Here is a 22,853-nt window from a genome sequence, read left to right on the forward strand (position 1 = left end):
TATACTAAAATTAATCTAGGTAATTGACTATAGTTAAAATGTAATAAAGTCTAGTTACTATATACAGAGAGTAAAAAATTAACTAGTAATGATCTAACAAATTTTTAAGTTTGAATACTACAATTAATGACATTTAAGTAACGGTGACACCTTTCCTCAAACATGGAATGTGAAAATTTATTATTCCAAGCTTGGAATGGAATGTAGTGAATGAAGCAGGGACTAAAGTTTTGGTGAACACATCAGTCATTTGGTGTGAGGAGGAAACAGGGAGCAGTTTTTAAGTCTTATTTTGAGTTCGATCTTAAACCGTATGACAATCAATTTTAATGTGTTTTGTCCATTTATGAAATATCGGATTTGTTGCGATATGGAAGGCAGATTGATTATCGCAAAAGAAAGCAAAAAGAAGCTGAGATTTGAGACCAAAATTACCAAAAATGTATCGAAGCCAGCACATTCACAAGTTGCAATAGCTAAAACTCGATATTCAACCTCGGCTGAGGAGCGAGCAACCACTATCTGCTTCTTACTTTTCCAACTGATAAGAGCAGAGTCGAGGAAGAAACAATATATAGAAATCGATCGATGTGAATCGAGACATATTTTCCAATCAGAATCAGAATAACCATGCAATTTTAAATCACTCAAGCAATTAAATAAAAGACTAGTGGCTGGAGACCCCTTCAAGTAGCGAAACACGTAAAGTCCTACTGTGAAATGTGCATCTATGGCACAATCAAGGTACTGACTTAATTTGCTGATAGTGAAGCAAATGCCAGGTCTTGTGTTGGTCAAATAAATCAATCGACCAATCAGCCTTCGATAGGGAGTGAGATCAGATAATGCAGTACCCGAGGTTTTGGAGAGTGGCTTTGAATAATCAATAGGAGTAGAGGCTGGTTTGGTATCTAAGAGACCAAACTCTTCAAGTAAATCGAGTGTATACTTACGCTGATACAAAGAAATTTTAGTGGCGCTTCTAGCTACTTCCATCCCGAGGAAGAATTTCAATTTTTCAAGATCTTTAATGCTAAAATGATCAAGTAGCTGTTTAACTCGCTCAATCTCAATAAAATCATTTTCAGAAAGAACTAAGTCATCTACATAAATAAGAATGGCATAAAATCACTATTAGAAGACTTGGTGAACAAGGAATGATCATGTGGTGACTGATGATAATCGGATTGAGTGAGTGTGGAGCAAAACTTACTATTCCATTGTCTGTTGGCATGTTTCAATTCATAGAAACTCTTTTAAAGCTTGCATAATGTATTAGGAGCTACCTTCAATCCAAGAGGAGCTTTTATATAAACGTCTTCAATTAAATCACCGTGTAAAAAAATTGTATTAGTGGTCATTTTGATAATAGGGTTGAACGTATCAAAATAATTAGAGCCAGCAGTTTGATTGAAATCCTTCGCCACCAAACGAACTTTATGTCTCTCAATAGAACCATTTGGGTTATACTTGATTTTGAAAATCCACTTGCACTCAATTGCTTTCTTCCCGCGAGGGAGAGAAGTAAGAGCCCATGTCTTATTCTTCTCAAGAGCCTTCAACTCAACAGTATGGCTTGTTTTCAACAATCTTAAAAATTAACCTACTCATAAGTCCTTGGTTCTATGTGTGTGGAGAAGGTTAGAGAAAATGCCTTGAGAGAATTCGATAGACTGTCATAGCACACAAAATTAGAGATATAATGAGTTTTCTTGGAGGAAGATGATGAAGCTGCAATTGTGGAGAGTTGTAAAAAATGAAAGTCCTTGAGATAGGTGGGTTGACGTCTCTTTCGTTAGAATCTTCTAAGATTTTGTGTAGGAGTAGTGTTGGGCTGTATAATGACTCTGAGAATCTACTATTGAATGTAATGTAGAGGAGAGAATAGATACAAGTGGTGTATTTGAGATAGGTGGTATAGCAAAATTGGATGTACTAGAATTGTGAGAATTAATAGCAATGAGAGGTTGAATGATGTATATATCATCAAAATTATTGAACCCTTGAAATAGCATAGATGGTTGTTTTTCAATACAAGAATTTAATTTATGAAACGAAAATGAGATTCATAAAATTTCACATTTCTTGAAATAAATATTTTTTCGTGTATTTAAATCAAGTAAAATATAATTTTTTGTGCTAGATTTTATACCTAAGAAAATACATTTTCTAGCCTTTACATCTAATTTTTTTTTGTGAGATAAAAAAGTAGATACAAATGTTAGACATCCAAAATTTTAAAGTATTGAATGGTTGGAAGTTTGTGAAATAAAATCTGATATGAGATCTGATTTTTTATAGATAAAGTTGGGACTTTATTCATTATGTGAACAGCATAGACCGTTGCAAAATTCCAAAGACATTTAGGAAGATTGATTTTAAAAATCAAAACTCTTGTGATGTTTAAAATATCTTGATATTTTTTTTTTATGAGACTATTTTGTTAAGCAGTCTCAACACAGCTGGTGTAATATATTATCCCTTGAATTCAAAATAATTTTGTATAGCAAACTCTCTACTATTATCAGATCTTATACATTTTACTATCATTTGAAATTGAGTTTCAACCAACTGTACAAAGTGTTTAATAAATTCAAAAGTTTGGGATTTATTTTCATAAAATAGAACTAAGTAAATCTACTAAAATCTTTCAAAATAGTTAAGAAATACTTATATCCATGTATAAAAGGGGTAGTAATAAGAACCCAAATGTCAACATATAAACTCAAATGAAATTGCTGATTTGGTAAGACTGTAATTAAAAGAAAACCTTTTTGTTTTGCAAAGTGACGTGAATCACAAACTAAGTCATTCTTTGGATTAACTAGAAAAGAAAATTTGTTTTTCATAGTAAATAACCTATTTGAGGATATATGACCTAATCTAAAATGTCAAATGTTAAGATTTTTTGTGTGAGTAATGATTTGTATGAGTGATGTTTGTTGTGGTATTTCTGCACCTAATTGTCCAACAGGAAAAGCTTTGTCTTTCAATGTATACAACCCTCTATATTGTTCAGCAGTTCTAATAATCATCTTCAAGGAAAAGAGATACTACACCTCACAACCAGTGACATGAAACAAAAAATGACAAGACAAGGCATGAGCTACTTTTGAAACTGAGATAATATTGAAAGAAAATGTTGGTACAAATAAAACATCAGTGAGATATAGGCCTTGATTAAAGATGACAGTCCCATATATGGTTAAAATTGTCTATAAACCATTTGGCAACTTGACTAAAACAAGAGCAATCTGTTTATAAGACTGAAAAAAATAGATAAAAAATGATACATGTGCAGTAGCACCTGTGTCTAAAATCCAATCAAATTTATTGATTAAATAACTTGACATGGAGAGAATTGAAATGTACCTACTGAGGGAGCATGTATACCAGTTGCCATGAAAGAAGAATTATGAGCAGGGTTAGCTTCTGATTTGCTGAATAGAGCTATTAACGCTTGTTTTTGGTCTTCAGAAAATAGGACATTAAGGCTCGTACTGCCTTGCTTTTGGTTAGAATTTGTTGATGCATAGCAAAATTCTTTCTTTCCATCAGCATTATCAGTGGTGTTAAGATTATTGATAGAGGCTTCTTTGCCAAAATTCTAAGTGCATTTTGACCGAGCTGGATTTCGTTGCATATGAGGAGGAAAATCGTGCTTATGATAGCACGTATCCATGAGGTGGTCAGATTTATCACAATGAGAACAAAGTTTGGAAGGACCTTTTTCAAATCCTCTGCCTCTTCCTCCTCTTCTTCTTCCAGAATTTTTGCCTCGACCTCCATTATGAGATAAGCTGTGCAAATTACTTATACTATTGATAACATTAACCAACTCTCTAGGCTATAGAGATCTAACCTGAATCAATTGTCTCTCTTGTTGGAGAAGAAGTGAAAAAATTGTGCTCACGTCCGGAAATGATTTCATCAACATAATTTGGGATTGCACTCCGGAATACATGTCATTAAGACATCTTAGGAACTGAATGGAAAGTGTTTATCTCCTATATTGTCTCATCACTGTCAAACCACACCTGCAACCACACCTGCATTGCTCTCCACATTCACAGATTAGGATAGGTCTAAAATCATCGAGTTCTTCCCAAATTCATTTCTGTTTAGTATAATATATAGTAATACTAAGATCTCCTTGTTTATTATAGAACAATTCCTCTTCCAGCTCTACAATTCTGAACAAGTTTTCTTGGTAAAATCTGTTTTAAATCTTCCCAAAGTTTATAAGCATTATTACACCACATTACACTGCTAAGTATCTCTGGACTTAATGATGCGTGTAACCAAGATAACACAAAATTGTTGCATCTATCCCATGCCTCAAAGGTAGAATCCGTCTTATCAGATTTAGGTAGTGTACTGTCTATAAATCTGACTTTATTTTTTGTTCTTAGAGAAATCAGCATAGATCTAGTCCCAAGTGTGAAAGTTTTGAGTGGTTAAAGTCGTAGTAGCTAGGGATATACCTGAAATTTCAGCAAGATGCAGGAAGAAAGGGCTCGATGGGTCCTGACCAGGATTTGTTGCTGTGCGTGTGAACTGTACTTGATATGCTGAGAATTGTGCCATCATCTGCACAAAATTCTCCATGTCGATCAGTAAGAAGCCTCGATTTGCTTGATTTCCACCTTTCGTTTGATCAATCAATTCATCCTATAGAGCATTCATTGATGTATGCTTGCTCAAACACGAGAACTAGGACTGAAACTCAAATCTCTTTGCACCTTAGGGAGCACGCAAATTTTGCCACCTCTACACTCACCACACCATGTGGAAAGAAGAATCGGTGAGAGTGTCCAAGGAACAAAAATAAGGAATAGAAATAAGAAGAGGAGAGACGAGAATTCGGGAAAAACGGAATTCCAGTACTAAGTTAAAATCATTGATTTCAAAATATTTAATACAGCAAAATGGGTTTTGTTGAGTTAAGAAATTAACTAAGTTAATTGATGATAATAAATATTATTTTATTGGGGTTAACTACCCAATTAGTATTAATCATGCTTGACTAAGTGATGCAGGTCACAATTAGTAAACAAAGCAGCAGCCCAAAATGGAACAAAGAAACTGAATTTGCTCTTGTGGACAACATTTACAAACAAAGACCAAATAAGAAATAACAAAGGAATCTCATGGGCTGAAAATCCAAGCCCAAGGTAATTCACTCAAGCTGATTGTTCATACCCCTGTCTGAGCTATAGGGTCCGGACTGGACTAAGACAAACCGGCTGACCTCTTACTGAGTTAGTCGACCACCGACCTCTCTACGAAAGAGGTCGGACAAATCGCCTTAGGAGACCCAAGAAAGGCCCAAGGAGGCCCAAAAAGAAGAGTCACCGCCCGCTAGAAGGTGGCTGGCCAAAAGATAATGATCTCACCCACGAAAGATAAGATAAGAAACTTATCTCAAGGGAAGGTCATCAAACACCACTATAAATACACTGGAGCACCCAAGTATAATTCACACTCCAATTCTACAAAAAAGCCTGCCTAAAGCCCGTATTGACTTAAGCACCAGAGTTTCTTGCAGGTACCACCCCCTCCGGTGAATAAGGACCAGCAACGCCTCCTACTCCAACAAGTCAAACACAGCAGCCTTGACCAGTCCAGAAGATCTCGTCCGAGATCGACCTCCCAGTTTCAGGTAATCTCCGGAACACTGATGCCTTTCAAGCTCTTCACATCTACCTCGGTCAGACTCAGAGAACAGAAAGAGAGAGCTCCGTTCCTCATTCATTCACCATAGAAGAAATAAAGAGAAAGCTTAATTCAAAAGGCAAAGGTCTAATCACCCAAAATAAACTATTTCAAGCTAAGTCAGAAGCTAAAGGTGATTTATTTTCATTTGCATGCATTCTACTTTCTTCACTCCTTCTCCAATTCTCTACTACTCCAATTTGGGATAAATGGAGAAAATAATTTCTGATAATTATTGTTGTGAATCAAAGGCCAAAATTATTTTTTTGGGGATAAAGTTGTAGCTCAAGGGTTCAGATCTGGGTTTACCATTGAAAAACTTTTTCACTGCTAACATGAGGCTTTTGGTCAAGAAAAAAGACTCAGATTCAAAATTCCTAATTAAGGGATTAATTGAAATTAGTGAACTGGTAAGTTGGTGAAGCACACAACTCGAGGAGTTAACTTGGAAGAGAGCAACTCAACAACATGAAAGAAGATACAAAAGAAAAATCTACTTCTTTCTGAAAGTAAGGAGAAAGAACCAGAATCTGAGTTTCATAGAGAGCTTCCTGAGAAAGTTCAACATTTTGGACAGTGCATTCTAGAGAAAGAAGCATTCCGCCAAGATGAAGAACTCGATTAGTGTTAGCTCAATCCGGTTCAACTTATAGCAACAAAGGCTGTTAATGCATCAATCTCCTTCATGTTTTACAGATTGTAATTTTATTTTCAATGTATATCTTTCTATAATTTTTTGAGTGAAAAAGGCTGAATGTGAGAAATCAAGAAAAAGCCTATGAGTGATAGAAAGGCTGAGTGAAACACTTAAGAGAAAAGGTTAAAGTGATTTCAGATTTTTTTAGGTTGGTTATTATGTCTTGTGTCTTGTACCTGTGAAATACCCCTTTCTAAGTTAGGTTAGCACTTAGAGTGGAGAGTTAGTATTAGCATAACCAAGTCAATTTAGGATAGAACTTGAGAGGGAAAGGATTGTGTCAATCTTGTGAAATTTGTGTATGTAATTCTTTAACTATAGTGAAAATTCCACCACTGTTATGGTGAAGACTGGATGTAGATTACATTGCACAAGGCAACTGAACCAGAATACATGCTGGTGTTATTCTTCTTCTCTTTTTTTATGTTCTGTTTTCTGATATTTATAAAACAAAACGAAATTGTCGTATAAAGTTTCCACTGCACAGTTCAAACAGATTCTAAATGAAAGCTTATAAGTAAAAGTTTATTTCATTAAAGTAAGAAAATGCTATAAATTTAACCTCCTTTTCTAAGCCTTCTACAACTTTTAGGTTTATATACAATACATCTAATTATGATTAAGTTATATTAGAGTTAATTTAAGTAACTGACTATGGTTAAAATGTAACAAATTCTAGCTACTATATATAGAGAATAAAAAACTAACTATTAGTGATCTAACAAATTTTCAAATTTAATTTGAATACTATAATTAATAAATTTCAAGTAACGACGACACAAAATAATCAAACCTTACGATAATTAAACCAAAGCCTTTTCATAATCAAATATTCCAATACTAAGAGTCCAACAATAACAATAAAAATATAGAAAATCAACTTTTAATTAGCCAACACAAACTAATTTTAAAATTTAGAATTTAAGATACAAAATAAAAAATATATAATTTAAATATAACATTTAAGATAAGTAAAATAAATTTAAAATTGACTAATATCGACCTAAACAAAATTAATTGCATCACATCATTCTAATAAATAACAAAAAAAAAAAAGTAGGCACACATGTACTTTTCTGTAGAAAGCATGTGTGTGTAGTTGATCCACCTTCCCTAATGACTATCATATATCCTCCCAAAAGAACTTGATGAAATTTTGCATGTGAGCTTCCTGGAAATGCATGAAAACAAGAATGGATCCATCCATGTCAGGGCTTAGAGCCACAAACCCCACATCAAAGGGAGACAAAGCACCTTGACCAAAGTGAACTAACCTTCCCCAACCGAAATCAGCTTCATACACCGGCATGCCCATCCAGCTTGTAACTCTCAAGTTTGGATTCCCGGAAAACAGAATATCTGCTCTGTGCTCTCCTTTCTCCAAGTAAGGAACCCTAATTCGATCCATATGTTCTTCACCCGCATAAAAATCAATTTGTGATCTTATGTACTCATCGTTAATCATTTTCACTGCTTCTCGTATGTTCTTTGCAGCATAACTCAACGGTTTCGCTACGATCTCTCCGACGTAGCACGTCGGAGACACCGTGCCAGCTAAAGCATTTCCGAAATAGTTTTGAGGCAGAGGAGGATTCATCTTCTTGCGAATATCAACCACCGTCTTGAATACGGTTGGTTGGTTCTTGTGAAGCTCGCGTGCTTTGCAAGCACATCTCCATAAATGAGCTCCAATAGCTTCAAATCTGGTGTAAGGCTTCTCAGATTGGAAGTCGTTATTGTTGGCATTTTTCTTCAGTTTCTGGACTTGCATGGATGTGAGCTTCAATTGCACGAAAGATGTTTTCTTCTTTTGCTCCTCGATGGTGTCGCTTCTTCCGAGGATGAGCGGAAGAGGTTTATATTCTCTGTGATCGAAGCGAGGCTGTGACAGTGGGTGTGAGGGTTTCAGCAACGTTCGATACAGAATTGGGATTTCATTTGCCTCCAATTTGTTTCCTCGAGTTACCTTTATTCAATCAAAGGAAGAAATGGTGAAACCAATAGAATGTAACAACATATTTTATCTCATATTTTTAAATATTGATATTTAATTAATAAATAAAAATAATAAATTTTTATAACCAGACTATTTACATTACTTATAAAAATGATTTTAATTATTATAAAATTAATTATCTTTAAAAATAGATTATCTTCAATGAAAAAAATTGGATGGTGTCAATTGTAATCTCTCACCTTTTAATATTCTCTCTTTTATATTTAATTTTGCCTCCACTTATAAAGTTAATGGTAAAAAATCATTACATTTTCTCAAATATTAAAAAAACTAAAAAAATCCATTTCCCCACCTTCAACAGTTGGTTTGATAAAATTTTTGGGACAAATATTTTTTGTTCTCTAAAGTATAAATATTTTATTTTGTGTTTTATATATATAAAAGAAATTTGCTAACTTGTGTCATAAAAATATAAATTAAGTATATCATAAAAAAATATTTTATAAAAATTATTTTTTTAAATTTGAATATATTGAATATTTTAAAAATATTAAAAAATTTTATTATTATATTTTTAAAATATACTCTCAAAACATAAATTTGTTAAATCCTAAAAAAGATAAAAATGTGTATAAAATCGTTTTTAAATAAAGTTGATAAATGAAAATTGTTAAATAACAATAAAATCAAATATATCTTTTAATTTAGCAATTCTTAACTATTTATCAAAAGATAATATATACTTATAGTTTTTGAAAGCATCTAAAAGTCGACATTTTTCAAAGTTAGAAAATTAGACTGATCAAAATTAAAACAACTAATATAATTTCATATATATTAGCAAATATTCAAATGCACCTCTAGTTGTTAACGTTTACCAAATACTAACCTTTAAAAAACTAGCTTTCAGAACAACTTGAATAAGTTACTTGTAAAACTTAAAAATTTTATCAAACAAATCATTTTACCCATACAAATAATTTTATACCAAGAACATAGCTGTCAATGTCATCACCACTAACTAGAAATTGTTAACTAATTAAACACGTATAGTGATAACCTTTGCCCATGAATTGATGAAGTGAATAGCTGCAAGGCCATCACAAATGGGATGAGACCAAGCGATTCCAATGGCGATGCCTTCTTGTAATTGTTGGAACCTTGTGATTTGTGCGAGCAACAAAGGAAGCTCCTCTATGGGTCGAGAATAATCAACGGTTGGGATGAGTTCCTTGATTGGCTGACTCGGTGAGAAGTCTCCATATTCAGCCATTGATTTGTTGGATTGGGCTTCAAGAAGCATGGCTCCTTTTGCGTTACAATCCAGTTTCAAACGACCACCTTGGATCCAATTCAACCTGCCAGCTAAGGGATAATAAGGAACCAAGATGTGGCTAAGAGACTCTCTCATTCTCTCAACAAACACATTGAAATCATCTTCGGATTCTGAATGTTTTGGCTTGTAAATGTAGAGTATGGATTGGTGACTCCAACGTGGGACTTGGTCATTCTCTGCTAACCATAAAACGCCATTCGGAGTTTCTTCTTTTGGAGTCACACTATACGAACCTATGATTGTTACCATTTTTCAACACTCAAGGCTTGGGATTATTGTGCTTTATGCCTAATCACAATATATAGACGCTATACATAGATGTAACATTATTCACTGGGAATTCTATGGTGCCAGACACGAGAAAAACATGCTATGAGGATCATACGTGTTTTGTTTGAAAAGTGACTTTCTTTTTTTGTTTTTGTCAGGACCTATGTGAGATTAAACGAAGATAATGTTAATGTTGCAAGTGTAAGAAGTATTGAAATTAGTCTCACATTAAAGAAAGTAAGGAAGAGTGAGAAGTTTATAAAATGAGAGATCCATTACCTTAACATCTTAAGGTTTTGAGTTGGATATGATATCTTCTTATCTTATGTTATCTCACTTAATTCTTTTCTAAAATTTTAGACTGAACACTTAAAAATTTTAGTTTTTTTTTAATGTATTATTAATTTATTATACCTTTATAAGGATAATTGTAATGTTTTTTCTTCGTATTATATATTTAGGAACACTATGGACACAAATACATTGGATCAAATTATGATTTTTAAAATAATAGCTTAACGAAAAATATTTATCTTACGCATACTGAAATATCCGAAACAAAAGTTTATTAAGAATTATTAAAAAAATTATTCTTTATCTTAAAAGAAAAATTGTTTATGAAGAGAAGAAAATAAAATATTATTTTTTATGATTATCATTTATGTCTAACAGAAAAAAATAATATTTATTTTTTATGATTGTATTGATAGTTTGAAAATATGAATATTGGAAAAAGAATGGATTAATAATCGTGGTTATAGTTGGGGTAATCTCCAAAATTTTGTTAGTTTGTGAAAATTAAAAGGTATAAAAATAATATAATATAGTTAGCAAATGAATAAAAGTCCCAAATAAAAATTATAACTTGATATTCAATTAATTACAAAGAAAACCTATTAGTATTTTGTGCAAGGATGAAAAAAATGAGAAAAACAATTAAAAAGGGAAAATTTTTCAATAATACGGATGTAATACATTTTATTTTCTTGGAATAAAAAGCTAAATAAATGTTGTTATGATAAATTAAAATATTAAAAATAAATAAAATTTGTGAATACAATTACTAAGAATTTTAATTAAATAAAAACCTAAAAAAATAATCCAAAGTCTAAACCAAAAATGTATACAAAGGTATAATAAATTAATAATACATTAAAAAAAATCAAATTCTTCAAGCGTTCGGTGCAAGTAGCCAAATTAATTAATTTTACAATTATCCTTGTTTAATTTCACATAGATCCTGACAGAACAAAAAAAATCTTCACACAGGAGAAGAGAACAGGAATAGAAAATCAATTAAAAAAATTGTTATAAAGACTGCGTAGGCTGGTTATCATTAGCCATGATGATGACATGTGTATACGGTGTAAAAAAGAGGTTGAATATATTTATTATTTGTTTTTTTTTTTTGTGAGTTTATCAAATTTTTAGAAACTCTTATCTATTCTGGACTTATTAAAAGAGCACTTTAAGAGTTGAATAAGTGTCGCCAATAAAAAAAAATGAGCGCAAAAAGTGACTCATTTGTTTTTTTTGCTGTTATTTAAAATATTTGGTTAAAAAAAATAGACGAATCTTTAATAACAAGGAAGCAAGTGTAGAAGAAGTGTTCCAGAATTCTTTAACTAACGTTATAGAGAGTAGAGTAATTTAGATTTCTTTGGCTGTTGATGACTATGTCGTAAATAGTACAAGAGATACTTTTCTATTTATTCCGTTTTGTAAATGTTAAGTTTGACTTGGCTCTCTTATCGCTCCACTCTGTGTGTTAAGTTCGCTTGTTTAAAAAAAATTATAATAGGAACAATAAAAGAAGAATCACATGTCACTTTTTAAACAAAACACGTATGATCCTCATAGCATGCTTACCGTATAATTTCCTTTATTCATCACTTGATAAGGAAAGGTAGGAAGAAAATTAAAAAAAAGCTCTCTAACTTTTTAATTAAAAAAAATAAATTTTTGACTAACTGAAAATTATAAAATATTTTATTTTTTAAAATACGAAATATTTAAATTTATGCGAAAGACCTATTTATTTTTGTATGTTTTGGATGGAAGAACTTAAATTTTAAAGATTTATTATGTTTGAGTTTAAAGATCAGAGATTTATTTATTATTTTTTTATATGTAATTTAGTATTAATAATAAAATAAAATAATGACGGATGAAATTGAGTTTGTCTTAATTTAAATTTGACTTTAAATAATAATGGTGTTTATTTTTAACATTTTTATCCAATTCTAAATTTAATGAAATCACACCAAATTAGTCCGTAAATATTCTAGTATCAACGGATCATGTACATCTCTAGGTAGATTCTTGAAGGATGTTAGAAAAAAATACAAGTATGATGATTGTGAAAAAAAATATTTAGAGTTTTCACTTAGATTTGCAGTCATTCAATGAATTTCTAACATTTAAAAGATGATGTGATTAATAAAACATGTTATTGATTTTCTTTAATCTACACATATACTTATGCAGGTATAAAATAGTACACCTTATCATTATTGATAAGACTGACGTTATCTTTTTCATAGTGTTTGAGCATAAGGCTCAAAATTCTTGAAAAAAAAATTATAATGAAATGTGTCGTTCTATATTTTAAAAAAATTGTATTTAAATTAAATTCAAAATTAATAAAATATTATATTTTATATTATTGTAATAATTAATGTAATTATTCTACCTTGTAATAGAAATTGAGTGCAAATCAGATATCTTTTCTAAAAAAATATATACATTTACAAACAAACTTATTTTTTAAAAAGTGAATGTTACAGTTTAAAATATTAATTTTTATTAACCATAATAATAAATATATGAACTTAATTTAAAATTAAATATATTAAAAAATACCATTTTAATAAAATATCTCAAATATAAATAAAATTAAATATTTTCCGTGCAATGCATAAATACATATACTAATTTATTGACATCTCTTGGCTCCACATATAAGAATCCAGCTGGAAGCTTTGTATTTTTCTGGACATTAAGGTATTTTCACAATGATATTATGAATTTTTTATTTTTAATACTAGAGTGGTAGTGGTGTTTTTTAAAATGTATATTGTTGGGGTGTTATACTTAAACGTGAAAAAAAGTAGAAATTGGACCGTCTGATTTATTAGAAGTACAAAAATCGGATCGTCCGATTTTTAGAGATATAAACATCGGACCGTCTGATTTATTAGAGGTACAGAAATTGGATTTTTTGATTTTTAGAAATACAGAAATTGGACCGTCCAATTTGTAGAGATACAAAAATCGAACCGTCTGATTTATGTTAAAAAAATAAAAAATTTGAGGTACAGAAATCGAAGGAAAAATTAAATCCTCCGATTTATGTACTTTCATAGTTTCAAAAAATACAAAAAATTACAATATTAAAATATATCATGACTTCTACTTGCATAACAAAAAAAATTAACACCCCTAATAACATTGTCAAAGAAGTAGTTGACATGATGTGACTGCATTAAAACTATGACACTGTCCATGTTGACCTAAATGGTATCAATTTTTATATTTTTGTTAAAAAATGCTTGTAAAAGAATGTAATACTAAAACACAGATATATGATGAAGTTAATAAGTCGGTGGAAATAAATGATAAGTGGAGAAGATGAACGAAGTTAGTGAGATACAATAAATTTTGTCTCGTCAAGTGAAAGCTCATGATAGAGAGAAAAACTAAGTTCTTAGACTTTTAAAAAATGGAATTTATGAGCATCTGTGAATTATTTAGTTCATGCATTTTTTACGAAAAGAATTCTGAAAAAAAAATGATTATAAAAATTCAATTAGGATTAACGGGTGATCAAATCCGTGAAGAGAATTAGAGAAAAATAAATCATAATAAGTTAGTCACAAGAGAGAGAAAGTAAGGAGTCAAACTCAATTTTCTTCGAACTTTGAAGAGATCATTTTTGATAAGGCACATCATGAGGATAAGAGAGTTTAATTTTGTCGTGAGTATAAAAAGGAACTTGAAAAGAAAAAAGGAACATCATGATTGAGTCTGTAATCTTTTGTCTTGATTATTAGTTTTTTCGTAAATTGTTGAAGTTTGTCGTTTATTAATTGTCTTATTAATATTGAGTGTTTTATCTTCCCTTCAAGGTTATGAGTCTGTAACAACCGTTCGAAAAAGATATTTACACTTTAATTTAAATTAGAATGAACTAAAAGGAGATAAAACTACTTATATAATACATACATGACTACATTATATTATATAGCTGACTAATATTTCAATAACATCTTCAAAGATATGTATATTTATGTCGGAAGTTTATTCTAATTCAAATTTTTATTGTGGCCTAATTATAATAATTTATAAATTATTAATGACTTAATCTCGTCTGTTAATACTAATGTTTGATAGACACATAAAATTAAAAGGTAATGATACATATAAGGTAGTTTTTTTTGTTTATAGACACAATATTTTTACTATTTTTATTTTACTAAAAACACAAAAAAATCGTTATTCTGACAAACGTTAGAAATGAAAAAATTTTAATCTTAAAGTTCAATTTTATTATAACAAAACTCATTATAACAAATAATTTAAGAATAAAAATCATAACTTTCTAAAATTTTAATTAATACTTCCGTTTAAATTAAGTTTATATGATTTAAGTATTAATTTAAACTTTGACCAAGAACATATTGATCAATGTTGAATGGATGAGAATTCCTTTACCCTTATATGACAAATTGATAATCCATGAAACAAAAAAGAAAAGTATCATCTAAAAGTGGATGCTGGTTTTTCATGGAATACTTGCATTATCATATCTATGAATTTCATGCAATATTAAACTCTATATTTCAAATTTATGAAGCATATATACTTTGTTAAGTTGTTGTATTCACGTATTGGACATATTTTAGAAACGACATGCATTTATTAGTATTTGTTTGATATGCGTGTCTGCTGTATTTAACTGTGTCTTAATAAAAAATAAAAAAATTTACTTTCGATACACTTAGACACACCTAATAAATACCATTATGTCTCAGTGTGTCCAACTTTATTCTTAACATGTATTTTTAAAATAAATTTAAGAATAATATATAATATTATTTATTAAAACAAAAAAATATTTTAAATATTTTATATAATTAAAATAAGACTTTAAAAATAATTAAAAAATTAATTTATATTTTAATATCAATAAAATATTAAAATATTATTACAATTTTATTAAAAAATATTTTATATTTTATATACATGCACATCTCCGTATTTTATAAAATTTTAAAATTTATGTATCAGCGTATTTTGTGTCATATCATATTTTATATCCATATCAGTATCCGTACATCATAGTTTTAAACAGAAACAAGTATAATAAAATGAAAACAAGAAACAAGTAGGGACATATATTATAGAAAATTCAAATAATAAATAACATACATTAACATAAATAATAGAGAAATTGGCTTCATGAGTTCTCTGATTTCAATAATAAATAACATTAACACAAATAATAGAGAAATCAGTAAAAAAATCATAATTAAATTTCAGAATTTTCTGATTTCAATTATTTGCGACATCAATTAGAATTGAATTTCTTTGATGAATAGTAAAATTAATTAAAAAGTAAAGATTGTAGTTAATTTTTTTTTTTAAAAAATAGGGTAAAAAACCATAATAAGCCAACTGACTCCAAAAATTACGTAAATAAGCCAAAGCAAAAATCGTTTCAGCAATAAGCCAGATCGGATTTTTATATAATTCGAACCAGGTTAGTTCGAACTGTAATTGTGAGTAAAACGAACTAGGAGAGTTCGAATTAGTTGTTTTGGGTTGGTAATAAATCGAACCAGCTTTGTTCGAATTAAGAATGAATGTAATTCGAACCAAGTTGGTTCGAATTATAGAGAGAGATGCTTCTGGTGTAATTCGAACTGGGCTGGTTCGAATTACACAAATCATAGTTCGAACCAGACCGGTTCGAATTAGTTTGAGACTGAGCTGTATATATATGGTTCCAAACGTGAGTTAGTCTCATTAGAGGGAGTAAGATGGTTAGTGAGGAGAGTTTTGTGGTTTTGGTGCACCACAGAGGATCTGTTAATAGAAAAACTCGTTCCGGAGTAAAGTTCACAGATAAGAATCCTCTATGTATTATCGTAACTTCTACGACGAGTTATGATGACCTTGTTAGCGCTGTACTAATGAAGCTCGGTCTGGAAGGTGCGAAGCGGGTAAAGAAGTTTTTCTATCGCATTCCAGTCACGGTGCTACAGAATACCGTGAAGTATGATTGATTCACGATTAATAATGATGTGGACTTGCAAGTAATATTTCTTTGTCGGCGGCAGTTTCCGGAGGTGAGGACACCAGAGTTGTTGGCACGGCTGGTTGATGTGGTATCCAGCTCCGGCGGTTCGAACCGGAATACGAACACTATAGCGAATCCAGCAGGTTCTAGTTCCCAGCCTGCCGTTGCTTCCTCCTCCGTCCCTGTGTACGAACCAGTGGTCCAACCTGTCGCCTCCCCGTCTTTTGCTGTTGACCTCAATGGCACCGAAGGCGACGAGGTAGTGGAAAGGGAAAATTTGCCGAACGCTTTAGTGGGAGTTGCACTTGTTGGCGTTGGAGACGGTTTTTTGGGTGATGAAGAGGAGGATGACGTCGAGCCGGATATGATTGACGATGACAGCGCTGATGATATTGGAGCGAATGGGCCTGCATTGGCGGTAGGTGGTTCTAGCTCTGGCACACAGCAGTATCCACCACATTTTTCCTCGTTGGACTTGGACGCCATGAGACATGAGAGGGTTTTAGGGCACGCTGTTGGATTCGGAGCTAGAGATGCGGAAGGGACTGCTGGTCTGACAGAGTTCCAGGTTGGTCAGCAATTCCAGGATAAAGATGAGGCCCTTTTAAGTGTGAAGACTTACAGCATCCGGCGAGGGGTACAGTACAAGGTGGTGGAGTCCGATCACCGCCGGTATGTGGGCAAGTGTTTCGAGTTTGGGAATGGGTGCACATGGTTGATTCGACTGAGTCTCCGGAAGCGCAAGGGCATTTGGGAGGTCAAACGGTACAATGGACCTCACACTTGCCTGGCCACATCCATCTCGAGTGACCACAGGAGTTTGGATTATCATGTGATTTCGACGTTCATTATGCCAATGGTTAGGGCTGATGCATCCGTGAGCATAAAGGTGCTCCTGAACGCCACGGCAGCGCACTTTGGTTTTAGGCCGACTTACCGGAGGGTTTGGATGGCGAAGCAGAAATCTATTGCCCTCATCTACGGTGACTGGGATGAGTCCTACAACGACCTGCCTAGGTGGGTGTTGGGTGTCCAGCTGACGATGCCTGGTAGTGTTGCGGTCCTTAAGACGAGCCCGGTTCGAGTTGGAGGACAGGTGGACGAGTCTCAAGCGTACTTCCACAGACTTTTCTGGACTTTCCCGCCGTGCATCGATGCATTCCGTCATTGCAAGCCGCTAGTCAGCATTGACGGCACACATCTGTATGGGAAGTATGGGGGAACGTTGCTCATCGCGATTGCACAGGACGGGAACTCCAACATTCTACCTGTCGCATTCGCACTAGTAGAGGGTGAGAATGCGGAGTCCTGGACATTCTTTCTCTCGCACCTTCGACAGCACGTGACCCCGCAGCCCGGTTTGCTGGTTATATCGAACAGGCACAACGGCATCAAGGCTGCGCTTGAGGCCCCTGACGGCGGTTGGTTACCGCCATCTGCGTACCGTGCATCATGCATACGACACGTAGCGGCTAATTTTGCCCTTACTTTCAAGGGCAAAGACGCTAGGAGGCTCCTAGTGAACGCGGTGTATGCGAAGACCGAGGTTGAATTTGATTACTAGTTTGATATTCTGCGATCTGAAGATCTGGCGATGTGTGAGTGGGCGAACCAGATTGATTACTCGTTGTGGACTCAGCATCGTGATGAGGGGCGGAGATTCGGTCACATGACGACGAACATCTCCGAATGTGTGAACTCTATCCTCAAGGGGGTCAGAAATCTCTCTGTAGCATCCCTGGTGAAGGCAACATATGGTTGGCTTGCGGAACTCTTTGTTCGCAAGGGGAGAGAGGCTGAGGCCCAGATGGGAACAGGACAACAATTCAGTCAGCATTTGGTGAAGTGTATTGAGGCCAACTTGAAGACGGCCAGATGCTTCACGGTGACGCTGTATGACCGGGATAACTCTGAGTTCACTGTAGCAGAGACCACTCCGACTGGTTCTTTCTCCTTGGGTACTTACAGAGTATCACTTGCCTCTCGGACATGTGATTGCGGGTACTTCCAGGCTCTTCATTTCCCGTGTCAGCACGCCCTTGCATGCTGTGCCTACTCACGGGTCACCTAGACCTCTTACGTTCACAGCGTCTATCAGATTAGCTCGGTGTTCAGTGTGTATCGGATGGGATTCACACCTCCGATCCCGGAGGGCTTCTGGCCACCTTACGACGGGCCCACGGTGATTCCAGACCCTGACAAGAGGCGTGCGAGAGAGGGTCATCCTAGATCCACTAGGATACGGACGAATATGGACGAGGCAGATCCGAGTTGGCCAAAGAGGTGCGGCCTATGTCGCCAACCCGGACACACACGACGTAGTTGCCCACAGGTTGGAAGATCGTCTCAGACAGGCCGCCATTAGTGCGCATGTTGTTAGTGTTAGTATTATTTACATTTAAGTTTTCCTGTTAGATGCAATGTTTGAGCATGTATGTAACTAGTTGATCTTTATACATTGTACTTTGATTGTTGCGAGTAGTAATGAATATGTCTTCTTTCATTATGAGTACTGCTACATGTTCCGTATATGCAAAATTTAATAAGTAAAAATAAACACTAAACTATTTCATGATTCATTGATTCTAAATAGTCAATGTCCGACAACACAAATAACAAAAAACATAGGTGAACAGACTATAACATAACAAGAAAAGTACATATCACTATCATACATGATTGAACTTTAGGGAACAAAATACATGAAACGTGAATCATCTAAACAGATGTGAGCCAGTACCACAGCGACGGGCTACCCGTGACCTCGGCAGATAAACGGCTCTTCATCCTCGATATCATCCCCATCCTCCTGTGGGGCAGGCTGTGCTGGTGGCGCAACATGCAGGGGTGCCGCCGAAAGCCCTGCAACAGACTCTGATGCAGCGGTGAAGGCGGATGGAGGAGTACCTCCGAGACAGAACTGGTGACCAGCAGATGAGGATGGAGGCTCATTCAGATCAACATCTAACGGGGCCTGTGTGCCTGAGGTCTGACCACCACTGCGGGGAGTCACGTCCCCCTGCATGATGGCGGTGATCTCCTCTAGGAAGCGTGGACTCCCGAAGTCCCCGACAAGCGTGTCTGACCCAATAAAGTCTGACCACTGTGATCCCGAGATGCGCCAAGGTGTACCCCCCTGCTCAGGCTGGTCATCGGCTGGCACACCAACAAAGTAATCTCCAAGAGGGCCTGATCCAAGTACAGCGTCACCTGTGTCAGCCCCGTCACCCATCCCTGTACCATACCACTCACCTGCATGACCCTCATCGTGTATGCTAGTACCAGCAGCTGCAGCAGCCCCTGAACCACCCCCGCCAACGTGCCCATGCTGATCGTCGTCATCGTCCCCATGGTCAGCACGCCCCCTCGCCCTACCTCCCTGGCCTCGTCGTCCGCCTCTAGCGGGACCGGCGTCGTAATCATTGTGCACAGCATGATCAGGCCACCTCCACTCACGCTGGCTCCGCCGTGTCCCCACACCCATCCCCCTCTCAACCCTATGCCTGTCCGGCACGTTCTTAGGACGATCTATGTCAGGAACTCACCCCGGACCCCGCTGTGAGGCCTCAACTGGAATCGGAACTGCTCTAGGATCCCCCAACTGCGTCTCCAGAGACAAGAACCTCTTCCCATGCTGACTCCACCAATCAAGGAACGCATGCGACGGTTCGGGGTCGGCAACAACGTCGAACCTCAGCACACAGTCCTGACGAGAGTCCCAAAGGAGATGCCACTTCTGCAAAGTAGACGGGAACCATCGATCGCCGCCTCTCCCGTCCTTGGACATCAGAAAGTCAATGTTCAGGGCGGGATGCGGAGGGGGCTGTACCCCTCCAAACTGCAGAAGAACACGATCTATCTGATGCCACTCTATGACAGCAAAGTAGATCAGTGCGGTCACAGAGCGCCACAACGCCATATGCCGAGGCTCCAAAACCTCTGGATGCACAACCTGAAGTACGTCGGGGCTACTGTACGGCATCCATATAAACTGCAAAAGGAACTCACCCTTGTCAGGGCAACTGTAGGACACAACTAGAAAAGCTTGATTATAAAAGGACACTTGTTAACTAGCATACTCACCTCCCTGTCCTGTAACCGGTCTATCCTGAGCCTCCACTTCTGCACTCTAGGACCCTTCTCGCTCCCGGAAGGGTTGTAACCTGACCATCTGCACCATACACATGTGTTACATCTACTGAAATATGTGTTCAAATTATGCAATAGAATATTAATGAATACGCAGTTATGTATGTCAAATTGAAATAGATAAGGCCTAGTATAGTACCTCGAGGCCAACGGCCAGCTCAACTCCTCATATCCTGCAGGCCTAAACCGAGGAAAGCGCCAAAAGATCCAAGACTGAAGTAGCTGAAGCGGGCCCACTAACTTGACGACATGTCTATTCGCCACTCGGCACATGCACCGGTACAACCAAGCCAGTGCGGCAGAACCCTAGCTGTAGGTAACCTGCTCCTCCAGCCTCGCTACGTACGGAAGCCATCTGATGTGAATCCGGTTCCCTGACTTGTCCGCAAACAGCTGCGTGCCCAACAACATCATGATGTACGCACGGGCATATCGGCGCACAGTGTCATCATCTGCATCCTCAGGGCACTCACCGAAAGTCTCCTGAAACCAGCTGCAGTTCACTGCGTACTTCTGAACCTGACTGGGAGGAGGTATAACTCCGAGCAACTCCTGGAACCAGACCCAGGCTGGACGGCCACCCTCGATGTATATATGGAACTCTGACAAGCACCCGCTCACGTAACGGCCGTCCACTGGCAAACCCAGCTGGTATGCCACGTCCTGAAGTGTGATCGTGCACTCTCCGAACGGCATATGGAAGGTGTGCGTCTTGGGACGCCATCGCTCCACGAATGCACTGACAAGGGCCTCGTCTAGCCGGAACCATCAGTCGTTCAGCCTTGCAAGATGGTATAGACCTGCCATCTGCAAGTACGGAACGTATCTGTCATCAAGTCGCATGCCCTGCTGCCGCCGCATGCTCCTAATGCATCGCTGGGGCTGCGCACAAAATGAACCGCATAGTTAGAACCAGCATAGAAACCAACCACAACCGTAATCAGCACGATAAATCCTCAACAAACCATTCTGCTAAATAAAACCACATACCCTAAACCACTAACATAAACCGCTTGCATAAACCACTCGCAAAAACCGCTAACATAAACCACCAACATAAACCACCAACAGAAACCACTAACTTAAACCACTAACATAAACCACTAACATAAACCACTACCCTAAACCACAAACCTAAACCACTAGCATAAACCACTAACTTAAACCGCTAACTTAAACCACTAACATAAACCACCAACATAAACCACCAACATAAACCACCAACAGAAACCACTAACTTAAACCACTAACATAAACCGCTAACTTAAACCGCTAACTTAAACCACTAACATAAACCACCTACATAAACCACTAACATAAACCACCATCTAACCCACATGCAAAACCACTAAGGCACAAATACCGCTAGAATCAAAAATAGTTCCGTACTAACCTCCTCGTTGATGACCCCGGCTATATGAGCGACTCCGTCCAAGAGATATAACCGTGCCTGATCATTCCCCATGAGCAGAGTATTCCGTTCAGGTCTTCCTCGGAGAGAATCTGGGTCGATTTCTCTGAGATTTTGTGGGGTAGGGGGAGGAATAATAGTTCGAATGAGGGTGATTCGAACTCCTTATATAGCCGAATCACCCCTAATTCGAACCACCTTGGTTCGAATTATGAAGGAGCATGCCAAGGGTAATTCGAACCAGGTTGGTTCGAATTACATGGTTTGGTTTCGAATGAATAATTCGAGCTAGACCAGTTCGAATTACGTGCATGATGAGTTCGAACCATCTTGGTTCGAATTACGTTCAAACTTCCTCTCCCCTAATTCGAACCACCCTGGTTCGATTTACTAAGGTTTGTAGTTCGAACCACATTGGTTCGAATTACATAAAGATAATGTTTGGCTTATTGCTGAAACAATTTTCGGTTTGGCGTATTTACGTTACACACTTCTTGCCTTGACTTATTATGATTTTTTACCCAAAAAAATATGTATTGCATATGATATGATGTATGTTTGTTTATTTTTATTTTTTTCTGCCGTAAAACAATTTTCACTATTCACACAATATTATCTGAATTTAAAATCCTTCTAACTATTAATAACATAACTTTTGTTTTGTCCCTTGGGATAATAATAAATTAATAATACTTATAGTGAGAATTTAGTAGGAGTAGGACGGAGTTAATACTCCAAATGATTTTTAAAATTTAGGAACAAAGTTAAATTGGTCCTTAAAATTTTAATTGACCTAATTTAAATTTTTAGTTTTTAATAAGTGACTCATGTTAACTCTTTTGTCAATCTTTATTAACGGTATTAAAATGTTAAGTGACACGTGAATCTGACACCTAGTCTTATTAAACGATATCATTTTTTCCTTGGTGCGTAATCTCTCTTTAAACGATATCGTGTTAGCCATCTTAGGATTAAAATTCAATAATATTCATTACCAATGATCAAACCACTCAAAAA

The 22,853-nt window shown here is 35.7% G+C and overlaps 3 protein-coding genes and 1 long non-coding RNA gene across 4 annotated transcripts; all 4 read right to left on the minus strand.

The window, feature by feature from the left end:
* Window positions 1-246: 246 nt before the first annotated feature.
* LOC140175047 (uncharacterized mitochondrial protein AtMg00810-like) lies at window positions 247-996 on the minus strand. The gene has a single exon (XM_072201948.1). The coding sequence runs from the start codon at window positions 994-996 to the stop codon at window positions 247-249; it is 750 nt and encodes a 249-aa protein (XP_072058049.1).
* A 2,111-nt stretch (window positions 997-3,107) lies between these two features.
* On the minus strand, window positions 3,108-5,097 carry LOC112710266 (uncharacterized). The gene is made up of 3 exons (XR_011865330.1): window positions 4,485-5,097; window positions 3,863-4,049; window positions 3,108-3,783 (listed from the first exon to the last, which is right to left on the minus strand). It is a non-coding gene; the product is annotated as an uncharacterized lncRNA (long non-coding RNA).
* Window positions 5,098-7,380: 2,283 nt separating this feature from the next.
* Window positions 7,381-10,055, minus strand: LOC112710267 (hydroxycinnamoyl-CoA:piscidic acid hydroxycinnamoyltransferase). Its single transcript, XM_025762427.3, has 2 exons — window positions 9,430-10,055; window positions 7,381-8,378 (listed from the first exon to the last, which is right to left on the minus strand). The coding sequence occupies exons 1-2, from the start codon at window positions 9,952-9,954 to the stop codon at window positions 7,536-7,538; spliced, it is 1,368 nt and encodes a 455-aa protein (XP_025618212.1). The 5' UTR covers window positions 9,955-10,055; the 3' UTR covers window positions 7,381-7,535.
* A 9,762-nt stretch (window positions 10,056-19,817) lies between these two features.
* LOC140175048 (serine/threonine-protein phosphatase 7 long form homolog) lies at window positions 19,818-20,698 on the minus strand. Its single transcript, XM_072201949.1, has 3 exons — window positions 20,565-20,698; window positions 20,360-20,447; window positions 19,818-20,267 (listed from the first exon to the last, which is right to left on the minus strand). The coding sequence occupies exons 1-3, from the start codon at window positions 20,696-20,698 to the stop codon at window positions 19,818-19,820; spliced, it is 672 nt and encodes a 223-aa protein (XP_072058050.1).
* Between the last annotated feature and the right edge of the window lie 2,155 nt (window positions 20,699-22,853).

Source organism: Arachis hypogaea, chromosome 9, assembly GCF_003086295.3.
Source record: "Arachis hypogaea cultivar Tifrunner chromosome 9, arahy.Tifrunner.gnm2.J5K5, whole genome shotgun sequence".
Classification (NCBI taxonomy): domain Eukaryota; kingdom Viridiplantae; phylum Streptophyta; class Magnoliopsida; order Fabales; family Fabaceae; genus Arachis; species Arachis hypogaea.

Excerpts from the sequence above, each read along its gene's own strand:
- LOC140175047 (XM_072201948.1), bottom strand. The coding sequence starts at position 996 with ATGGAAGTAGCTAGAAGCGCCACTAAAATTTCTTTGTATCAGCGTAAG.
- LOC112710267 (XM_025762427.3), bottom strand. The coding sequence starts at position 9,954 with ATGGTAACAATCATAGGTTCGTATAGTGTGACTCCAAAAGAAGAAACT. Across the intron at positions 8,379-9,429 it reads TCATCAATTCATGGGCAAAG|GTAACTCGAGGAAACAAATT; the intron begins GTTATCACTATA and ends GATTGAATAAAG.
- LOC140175048 (XM_072201949.1), bottom strand. The coding sequence starts at position 20,698 with ATGTGCCGAGTGGCGAATAGACATGTCGTCAAGTTAGTGGGCCCGCTT. Across the intron at positions 20,448-20,564 it reads AGCTGGCCGTTGGCCTCGAG|ATGGTCAGGTTACAACCCTT; the intron begins GTACTATACTAG and ends TGTATGGTGCAG. Across the intron at positions 20,268-20,359 it reads ACCGGTTACAGGACAGGGAG|TTTATATGGATGCCGTACAG; the intron begins GTGAGTATGCTA and ends TTCCTTTTGCAG.